General features: G+C 61.7%; 1 protein-coding gene across 1 annotated transcript; it reads right to left on the bottom strand.

Annotated features, from left to right (window-relative positions):
* Window positions 1–1,532: 1,532 nt before the first annotated feature.
* On the bottom strand, window positions 1,533–6,714 carry PTGES2 (prostaglandin E synthase 2). Its single transcript, XM_012639808.1, has 7 exons — window positions 6,263–6,714; window positions 4,886–5,083; window positions 4,155–4,213; window positions 3,686–3,835; window positions 3,252–3,452; window positions 2,710–2,827; window positions 1,533–2,115 (listed from the first exon to the last, which is right to left on the bottom strand). Exons 1-7 carry the CDS (start codon window positions 6,533–6,535, stop codon window positions 1,987–1,989), a joined length of 1,128 nt encoding a protein of 375 aa, XP_012495262.1. The 5' UTR covers window positions 6,536–6,714; the 3' UTR covers window positions 1,533–1,986.
* Window positions 6,715–10,141: the final 3,427 nt, after the last annotated feature.

Genomic DNA, 10,141 nt, shown 5'->3' with positions numbered 1-10,141 from the left:
GTGGGGTACAGGGACGGAGGGGTACAGGGATAGTGGGGTACAGGGACGGAGGGTACAGGGACGGAAGGGTACAGGGATAGTGGGGTACAGGGATGGAGGGGTATAGGGATAATGGGGTACAGGGATGAAGGGGTACAGGGATGGAGGGTACAAGGACGGAGGGTACAGGGATGGAGGGTACAGGGACGGAGGGTACAGGGATAGTGGGGTACAGGGACGGAAGGGTACAGGGATAGTGGGGTACAGGGATGAAGGGGTACAGGGACGGAGGGTACAGGGATGGAGGGGTACAGGGATGGAGGGTACAGGGACAGAGGATACAGGGACAGTGGGGTACAGGGACGGAGGGGTACAGGGATAGTGGGGTACAGGGATGGTGGGCTGCAGGGATGGAGGGACAGAGGGATGGAAGGAGGGAGAAATGGAGAGATACAGGGATGGAGAGGTGGAGGGATACAGGGACCGAGGGACGGAGGCATTAGGGGAGGGCCCTCCCTCGGTGCTCCATGGCATTCCTGGCCTAGTTCCTGTCCTACTGAGGGAGGTTCTGGGGTCCACGAGCCACCCTGGGTCCCTGGAGCAAAGACCCCCAGGACTTAAGACCTGACCAGTGAAGTGGGGCGGCCTTCTGGACACCCGTTGGCCCCTCAGAGGTGGCTTCCACAGCCTCAGACCGGCTCTCGCTCCTGCGGCCGTGTGCCTGAGCTCAGCGCTCCCGGACGGCGCACAGGCGCTGGCCAGTGGTCTGCGGTGGGTCTGGGCAGCGCTGCCCTCTGCAGCCGCCAGAACAAGCCGGTGCGACAGGTGCTGACAAGGTGAGATGCCCGGGATGGGACCGAGAACAAAGCAGGTGGCAGACCGCAGACCCCACAGCCATCTGCTTCCAGACATCACACTGTCTGTCCCCAGGGTGCTCGGCACACGCTTCTACTTTACTTGAATGTTAGTTATTACGGGAAACGTGAGTTATTTTTGTTTTTAAAACAATAAAGAAAATAAAATTTTAAAACCTTCTCGAGATGGGGGTTGCCTGAGAGGGGGGCTGCCCAGTCACCCCCCAATTGCAAGGGCCCAGCGGCTGGCATTCGGCTCACTGCCCACCTGCCTGGCCTCTCAGAGGAACCAGGGGAGCGAGGGCGCCGCGCGCTCTGCAGCGTGCTCTGGTCTGCAGAGCCGGGGCTGGACGGCCCGGCGCCCTGGACATCGTCTGTGCACCCCGCCTGCGTCTTGTCATTGGACCCTCACGACTTTCCCAAGAGGTGAGACTATGGCACGCCCACCGGACAGACGAGGAAGCCAAGGCTCGGAGAGGGGCATCATTGCTCAGAGTTCCACGAAGGGGGAGGGGGAGACCTGGACCCGCCCCCCAGCCGTCTGTGCCCACCATGGTGTCCTGGGGCTGGTGTGGCAGAAGCCCCAGGCTGACAGCAGTGAGCACAGGGCTGGCGCGGCTGCACCCTGGAGCCTCCTTGGCCGATGTCCCCACGCGGCACTTGGCCACACATAACAGCACCTACCACGAGAGCAGCAAACCGTTTCTTTATTGCAAACATGACCCACCCCCAGGGGGCACCTGGGAAGAGCTGGAAGCAGGGAGAGCCAGGTCTCCCCAAAACAAACCGTCCTGCTGCCCTGTCAAGGGGAGGAGTGCAGTCTGACCCCCACCCACAGGGTACAGCGACTGAGAGCCGCAGGGCAAGGGCTGGAGGGCGGGGAGGCCCCAGACAGGGAGGGAGTCACCATGGGAGCTGGGCAGGGCTGGGGGGGTGGTCCCTCCTGACCCTCGTGAATGGAAACTGAGCCTGGGCCCTGTCCCCAGCACCCCAAGGCCTAGCAGGCGCTCAGTGTCAGACGTGAGTGCGGGGTGGTGGGGTGGCCAAGAGGCAGGATGACCCCGGACACACACACACGCAGCATCGCCAGGTGCTGGCCCTGGTCCCCAGTCAGTCTCCCCTGCCACCTTCCCCCTCCTGCAGGCCGGGACGCTCAGTGCACTGGGTGGGCCTCCGCGATGGCCTTCTCCACCCGCAGGTACCAGGGCTGAATGCGCGTGTGCCGCATTAGGTCGTTGAAGGCCTCCAGGCCCTCCATCACTCGCAGGACGCCGTACACCGCCTGGCGTGGTGATGGGAATGTGTCACTGAGGCCACAGAGGGGCATCCGGCCCTGCCCTGTCCTCTGCCAGCTGTGTGCCCGGGGGCCTGTGTCCTCCTCTCTCAGGGCTTGTGACCCACTGAAGGGCCAACTTTGCATGTGGGGCTTTGAGGAAGCATGTGGGTGGCTGCAGGTTTTGCGGGCCTTTCCCTGGGGAAAATGCCCTGACACGGGGAGAAGAGACCCCACCAGCCAGTTCCAAGACCCACGCCACCCAGGCCACAGCTGCAAGATGGGAAGTGAAGCCAGACCAGTGAGAGGCGTCCCAGGGGAAGCCTGGAGCCCCGGGCCGGGCAAGGCCTGCTTGAGGCTGAAGCCAACTGCGAGAACAGGGGCCCTGGCCATGCCGCCGTGACTTCTGGATCCAGCCCGGCCTGCGTGGACGCTTTTCCTGAACTTGTCACTTATGTGAACCTAGACAACTCTGAAGCTGGTTTTTCCCCTAAGCCACTCCAAGTGGGTTTCTACCCCGACGACAGATGGGCAAGTCCTCTGGCGAGACGTGGGCACTGCCGGGATTTCCCTCACAAACCGTCCCCACCTCGGCACGCTCACCAGATCCGCGAGGTTCGGCTTCTGGCCCCCCATGAAGGGCCGGTCCTTGCCCACGGCTGCCACCCACTTGTTGGCGGCCTCATAGAGGTCCTCGCGCACGTCCTCCCGGAGGTGGTGCCTGGGCAGGGGCAGGGAAAGCCCGTCAGGGGAGCCCCTTCCCCCAGCCCAGGGGAAACGGGGCCCCCTCCGAAAACAGCGGGAAGGCCTGGGCCCAGGGCAGCCCCCTGGTGAGGGCATCACAGCTGCAGAGGCCTCAGGGAGCTCTGCCCCCGATGAGGAGACTGCTCAGGACGGGCAGGAGACCCGACCAGGGAGGGACAGGCAGAGCGGGCACAGGCCAGGCCAGCCCTGCTGCCCCGGGTCGGGGACGGCCAGGAGCTCTGGGTGCGAGTCCTGGGCTGGCCATGCGCCGTAAGGATTTTCTAGCCTTCTCTGGGCCTCAGTCTCCCACTGAGCTCCTCGGCACAGCTCGTCATTTGGGGCTCGGGCCAGCAGGCCACGGGCGCGCGCGGGCACCCACTCACTCACGAGTGCACCGTCACCTGCTCTTCAGTCGCTTGCTGATGAAGTACATGGCAGCCGCGCCCATGTACTTAGCCACGGCACCTTCCACGGCCCCGAACTTGCCCTCGCGGACGATGTAGTCGAAGGAGGCCAGGGCCTCGGCGGGCGTGCGGTACACGTTGGGGGAGATCAGGTGCACCAGCCAGTCGTCCGCCCACTGCCGCCACTTCATCTCCTCCCTGCGCACACGGGGAGGACGGGCACGGTGGGCGGGGGTGCTCGGAGCAGGGCGCGTTCCCGAGAACGTACCCACTGCGCGGGTGGGAAGCTGAAGCCTGGGCAGCGAAGTCTTTACTGACGCTCAATCCAGCCGTGCCTCGGTCTCCCGTGCCGCCCCCGCCATGGCGTCTCGTCCCCCTCTGGGGCAGACCCTGGCCCCGACCCCCACCCTGCTGACCCCGGACCCACTCACGTCCTCGCCTCCTTTCCACTGTACATTTGCTGGGCCTCCTTCTCATCTAGCATGAGCCAGTACTTGTTGCAGAACTCAGTCACCTCCTTACCCTGGTCATTCATGGCCTTCATGGGTGGGTAGTAGGTGACGATCTCTTCCAGGGGCTGCCTTCGTGAGAGAGCCAGAGTCTCACCCCCCTCCCTCCACCTCTTGTCCACCTTGGCCGACCAACCCAGCCTGACCCACCGAGGCTCTCCACCCTCTTGCAGCAAGAGGGATTTGGGGTAGACGCGAGCAGCAGTTCCCTGATGGAGGGAGATGCGGGGAGGCAAGGAAGTGGGGGGGTCGCAGGGCAGGATGCCCGTGGCCCATTCTGGACACTAAGCAGCAGCCTCACACTGCTCCCACCCAGGACCAAGGTGAGGCCTCCCTGGAGACAGAAGGGACCAAACACAATGTCTGCCTCGGTCTCCGAGGGGCTCCTTACCCTGACACCAGGTAGGTCTTGAGGGCGCTGATGATGACGGAGGAGTCATTCAGTTGTTGCTGGAAGAACAGAGGTTGGTTTAGGTCGGAGGCTCTAACGGGCGCTGGCAGGAACGCCCCAGACGTTCGGAGGCAGCTGGGCGCTGGCGTCTGGGCATTGCTTATCCGTCTCTGGGGCCACCCCCAAACCAACGCCTGAGTGAAGGAGACCCAGGCACGGCTAATGGCGAGGAAGGTGCGGGGAGGCCTGGGGTCCAGGCCCCAGCCCGCTCGCCCACCTGACCCCCCACGCACTAACGGGCAGGGTAGGCTCCAGGCGCTACACACTCGGTACCAAGCGCTGTGCCAGGCACTTCAAGTCTGCTGCCTCTGCAACCCAGAGTATGGTCCGCTGTGGACTAATGAAGAAAGCCCAGAGAGGCTAAGTGACTTGCCCCAAGTCACACAGCTAGCACGGGTGAGTCACCCCTTGACCCCAGACCACCCTGACTTCAGAACCCGAGTTGTTGGGCTCTGCGGTGCTGCCTCCCCTGGGTCCAGTTGGTGCTGGTGCAGGGAGGGAGGGGCCTGCATCTATCGGGCATCTGCGGTACACCAGCCACTTTCCCCTCACAGTCCTCAGCGGAGGCCTAGGGGTCCCCAGCTCCTTCCAGGGCTGAAAAGCAGGGCCAGGCTTGGGGACGCTCAGGGACAACCCAGGACAGGAGCGAGGTTGGTTCACCCGAGGCTCACCAAGCTTTCTCCTTCCTGGGCCATCAGGATGGGCACCTTCCTGTAGGAGGAGAACTTGATCTCAGCCCTGCGCACAGGGTTCACCTCCACCACCTGGTAGGGCAGGGCATGGAAGTCCAGGAAGGCGCGGACTTTGCTGCAGAAGGGACACGTCTTGTACTGGTACAGGGTCAGCTGCAGGCGGCTGGACAGGGAGAGCTGCAGGCAGCAAAGGGAGGCGACTTTTGAAGCCCAGTGCCTCGGGCCCAGTCGCTGCCTCCAGGCAAACGTTCTTCTCAGGGAGCCTTCCGAGAGGACCCTGAGAAAATCGGGAGGAATGGGAGGTAGGGAAGGGCTCATGGAGTGGGCAGCCAGGTTCAAGCCCCAAGCTAGCACGCTCCTCAGGCAGGAGGCCCAGCATGTGCTGAAGGTCTGTGCAGGAGGAATTGTCCAGTCTCTAACACTGGACAGACACCTCTCTGCTCCCTCCAGTCCCAAGGGGACACCAAATAGCCCAGGGTGTGCATGCCCCACATGCAGAACAACTGTTCCAGCTTGGCGGCTCCTTCCACGCCTCCAACCCCAAGGAGCTCTGGGTGAGGGGCACAGCTGGGCTTCCACCCAGGCCAGTGTCTGCCAGGGTGGGGTCCAGCTCACATCTCCAAAGGGAGGGTTGTATCTGGGTGCAGGAAAGCCCCACAGGATCCTGCTGCTTGTTCTTGTCTGAAAGCCGCAGTGTGATCACTTCCCTCAATGTTCAGGGGGGAAACGGGCGGGACCGTGGAGGTGGGCAGGGGCAGGGGATACAGGTTACTCCACTCCCCTCTCACCACCCGGTTCCCCTGGGTCCGGGAATGGGGCATCTGTGAGTGGTGGGGGCCAGGCCAGAGAAGGGCTGCGAGAGTGCAGGGTATAACGTGCCTCAAGGGCAGGTGAGCCACCTGGGGGGTGAAGGGACACCTCCCTGCCCCTCCCTGTTTCAGGGCCTGGAGTCTAAGGGTCATCATTCCCTAAAAGTACTACTGCTGCTGCTGCTGCTAATTAAATATACGTCCCTAGGATTGGGGGGCAGTGGGAGAAAGACAAAATGTTTGGAAAGTCATAACCTGTGAAAGAGGTTTTCTCTTTTCTGTGATCTCCAAATCTCTTAACCAAAAAAGCCTCCTTAAAACGACAGAAAAACGATTTTATGAGAAATAGAATGATTCTAGGTAGCAGGTATCCACAGCGCCCCCATTTTACAGAAGAGAACGCTGAGGGTCAGAAGACTTAAGACCAAGTCACTTGCCCAAGGTCACTATCGAGCAGAGGAGGCGACTCCTCACCCCGCGGGGTCCCGGTAGTCCCCAGCGTGGCGCTGACCCAGCGGCCCTAACCACGGCCCTTGCCAGGCCTTACCTGCGCGGCTGAGTGCTCTGCGCGGAGGTCCTGGGCGCGCAGGTGCCACCGCGCCGTGTGGTACAGTCCCAGAGCGCCCCCAAGGGCCAGGGCCGCCGCCCCCAGCAGCCGCGGGCTCCCCTTGCGGGCGGCGGCGGCGGCGGGGCCCCGGCCGCCCGCCGCCCCCGCGAAGCCAGCCCGGCTCTGCGCAAGGAGCAGTGGCCTGGGGCAGCCGCCCAGCCTCCAGGCCAGGATGCACCGGCCTGGCCACAGCCCCCATACCGCCAGGGCCATGTTCGCTCCTCCGGCACCGCGGGCGGGCGCGCAAAACGAAGACGACCGAGGCTCCGGCGCGCCTTAAAGGGCCAGGTCCCTGAAGCTTGGCGGTTGCCCTGGTGACAGCGACGCCGAGGGGGACCGGCAGCTTCTCGGGACTGGGCGCGCGTGCCCGGCTCCCAGGTGCCAAACACCCGTCAGGGCCGCAGAAGCAACCGAGGGACGCTGAGGGGTCGTTCACGCCTCCGCCTCTGAAGGTGTCTGTGCACGGGGCTTGGCGGTGACCGGGCCGAGCGGGGAGTGCCCGCGTGCTGGCCGCCCTCTGAGCGATGTGGCTGTCTGTGAGACGTGCTCAGCCATTCCTGCTTCATGCACCCATTCGAAAGAAATTAAGCTTTTCGGAGCGTCCGGGCCCCCGCTTCCGGTCACTGAAGGCCCGGCCCCGTCTCCGGGGGCTGCGGCAGCGACGCCGGCTCTTTCTGCCCTCCCGCTCCACTGTACCCTTCCTCTGTGACTCGAACCATAAAATTTTCCCGAACCCAGAGGGGGCCTTGGAAACTACGTGTCTCAGATTTCGCTCACGCGGAGCTATCGACTCGGTGACCCAGGGGACCCCAGGGACAGGATGGGCAGAGTAGGGTGCCAGGCTGCCCTCCCCCTCTGCCGGGCACGCTGGCTCTGGCTAAGCGCCCGGGTCTCCACCGCCTGGGCTTCTCCGCGGGCAGCCCCGGGACGGCCCCGCCCAGCGCCAGAGAGGGGCGGGGCTCGCGGAGAGGGAGTGGGCGGAGCTCACGGCGGGGCGGAGAGTTGAGAGCGGGGGCGGAGCTCAGGGCGGGGGCGGAGCTCCTACTGCCGGGCTGTGCTCGTCCGCCGCCTGCTGCCCTGCTGGCCCCAAGTTCCATCCACCTCCTCCACCTTCCGCTAGGCCCTTGTGGCGCCGGAGCCCGTTATGTCTGGCCTCAACCCAGACCTGAGCATGCTAGTAGAGGCGGGAGCGGAAGGCGAGGATGACGGCTTCTGGGAAGCAGGTGCCCCAAGGGGACTGCTGCAGTGACTTTTGCTTTTCCAGAGTTGCCCTCCTGGGAAGGGGAGTTGGACCGGCTTGGGGGCTTGGAAGGGACTGAAGTGTCCTCCCCCAGCCGCCCCTCCTGGATCCCAAGTTGCAGGTGCTGTCTCGGATGCAGGGCTAGCACCTGCGAGCGGGTCCCTGGAAACTTGTGAGTGGAGAGTTGTGGGAGCCAGCCCCGTTTTACAGATGTGACCTGTTTTCAGAGCTGACTCTTGCGTGCTTAAGAGTGCAGCGCTGGAGTGTGGAGAGAGAACCCTCAGCTCCCTTCTCGCCTTCTCTAGCCTCAGTTTCCCCATCTATAAAATAGCAATAATGATTAGTGTCTCCTGCATTGGGATGTGTCAGGATTAAATGAGAAACGCTTGGGAAGAGGCTGGAAGCTGGTGAGACTCGAGCCTGGGAGGGCCCACCTGGACGCTGCTCCATCCTAGCATAGGGTGATTCATCCTTTGCCAAATCTACAAAGGAAGCCCAATGACCAGCCCCTCTGCCAAAATACTTGGCAAAGTTCTTTTTCTCTGTCCTGGCCAAGACAACTCTTAGCTTACTGTCCAGTGTTCATTCTGCCTCACTGCCCTTGGTCCCTACACTGCTTCTTCCTTAATTCCCTCTAGCCAGAGACCTCTAGTCTGTGGGCAGCACTGAGCACAGCCCTGCTGAATGGCCAGGGCCCCTCAGTGCTGAGCAACCAGCTGTGGCTGAGCTGGCTGGAGCTCTAGGACAAAGACTGAGCAAATCTCAGAGGCCAGTGGGGTGGGGGTGGCACGGAACCCAGCCTGGGCTGTGAGGCCTCTTTTCCTGCCTGTCTCTCAGTTTCAGCCTATCTCTGATTGGTCCTAACCCCATTCTCTACCCCAGCCCTGTCCCTGTGCCACCCCTCCTCTCTGTCCCCTTCCTCCCCCAGCCCTTATCCCAGGGCTGAGCAAGTGGGCACAGCCTTCCCCACCATGGCCTGGAGAAGGGACAGAATGCCCCAGCCCAGGCTGGCAGCTGCGATGGTTTGAATGTATGTGTCTCCCCAAAATTCATATGTTGGAACCTAAGACTCGGTGTGGTAGTATTAAGAGGTGGGCCCTTTAGGAGGTGATCAAGTCCTGAGGGCTCTGCCCTCACGAATGGGGTTAGTACTGTTATACAAGGGCCAAAGGGACTAGCTATGCCATTTTTGCCCTTCCATCTCTTCCACCATGTGAAGACACCTAGAAGGCGCCATCTATGAGGAACAGGCCCTCCCCAGGCACTGAACCTTTGGACACCTTGATCTTGAACTTCCCAGCTTCCAGAACTATGAGCAATAGGTTTCTGTTGTTTGTAAATTGCCCTGTCTGTGGTATTTGGTTACAGCAGCAGGTACGGACCCAGACAGCTGTGCTCTTCCCTGTTGCCCGACAGCTGGTACAGCTAGGCAGGACCCAGCGTTCTCATGCAGGAGAGAATTGAGCCTCTGTCTAGGCAGAAGCTGGATCCTGCCAGCCCACGAGCCCCATTCTGGGCCATAATTTCAGTGACCCGCTCTTGTTGTCCGACCCAGTGGCCAGTCTCGTGGACACATGCCCCTCCGTGGTTCTGTGACCTCACTGCTCCTGGTTTTCCTTCAGCCTCTCTGGACACACTTGCCGGTTTCCTTCCCCCCTCCTCTTCTGCAGCCTGCGTCTTAAGAATTAGGTTCCTGAGTGTTACAGCTCTTTTAGAATTTGTCTAGCAGGTTTTCTGGTCCCCACCAGACCCCCTACCCATGCAAAATAAATTTAAAATATGAGAAAAAAAATTAGCTTCCTAGCTGGGAGTGGTGGCTCACGCCTGTAGTCCCAGCACTCTGGAAGGCCCCAGCAGGAGGATCGCTTGAGGTCAGGAGTTTGAGACCAGCCTGAGCAATAGCAAGACCCCATCTCTACCAAAAATAGAAAAGATTAGCCAGTCATAGTGGCACCCTCCTGTAGCCGCAGCTACTCGGGAGGCTGATGCAGGAGGATCGCTTGAGCCCAGGAGTTGGAGGCTGCAGTGCACTATGATGACGCCACTGCACTCTAGCCTGGGTAACAGAACAAGATCTTGTCTCAAAAAAAAAGCGTTCCTCAGGGTTCAGCTCTGGGCCTGGTACACACACTCTTTGCCACCTCTTCCTTCCTCTGGTTTCTGTCACACGTGTCCTGAAGGCACCAGCCTGTGGCTTCAGGCCAGCCCTATCTTGACTCCAGGCCTGGGTTTCCACTGCCTCTGGGACAGCTGGCATGTCCCCCAGGGACCTCCACTTCAGTGCAGGCACAGCCGCCCAACCTGCCTTCTTTCCCACGTTCTTGTCTTCTGCTCCTGCCTCGGCAGCCTCCTGCGAGCCTCTGCCCCGGCCCCACTCTGCCACTCCTGCTTACCCTGCCAACCACCCTCTGTAACACTCAGGGAGGTGCCCCGATCCCCCTCAGCTTGTCCAGATGCAAAATGAGGCCAGGCGACAAAGAGTACTTGCGGTTCGGTTCCATTCGCATAGGTGATGCAAACTAGTCTACAGTGACAGAAGCAGGTCAGTGGTTGCCTGGCGTGCAGAGAGCCGGGAAGGG

Source organism: Propithecus coquereli, unplaced genomic scaffold (genome assembly GCF_000956105.1).
Source record: "Propithecus coquereli isolate 6110/MARCELLA unplaced genomic scaffold, Pcoq_1.0 Scaffold142, whole genome shotgun sequence".
Lineage (NCBI taxonomy): Eukaryota > Metazoa > Chordata > Mammalia > Primates > Indriidae > Propithecus > Propithecus coquereli.
This window is presented reverse-complemented; position numbering and strand designations above follow the sequence as displayed.

Bases quoted from the DNA above. Each gene is read 5' to 3' on its own strand.
- PTGES2 (XM_012639808.1), bottom strand. From the start codon at position 6,535: ATGGCCCTGGCGGTATGGGGGCTGTGGCCAGGCCGGTGCATCCTGGCC. The intron at 3,836-4,154 runs GTAAGGAGCCCC...TCTCTCACGAAG, and splicing joins AAGACCTACCTGGTGTCAGG to GCAGCCCCTGGAAGAGATCG. The intron at 2,828-3,251 runs GTGACGGTGCAC...GCCCCTGCCCAG, and splicing joins AGCAAGCGACTGAAGAGCAG to GCACCACCTCCGGGAGGACG.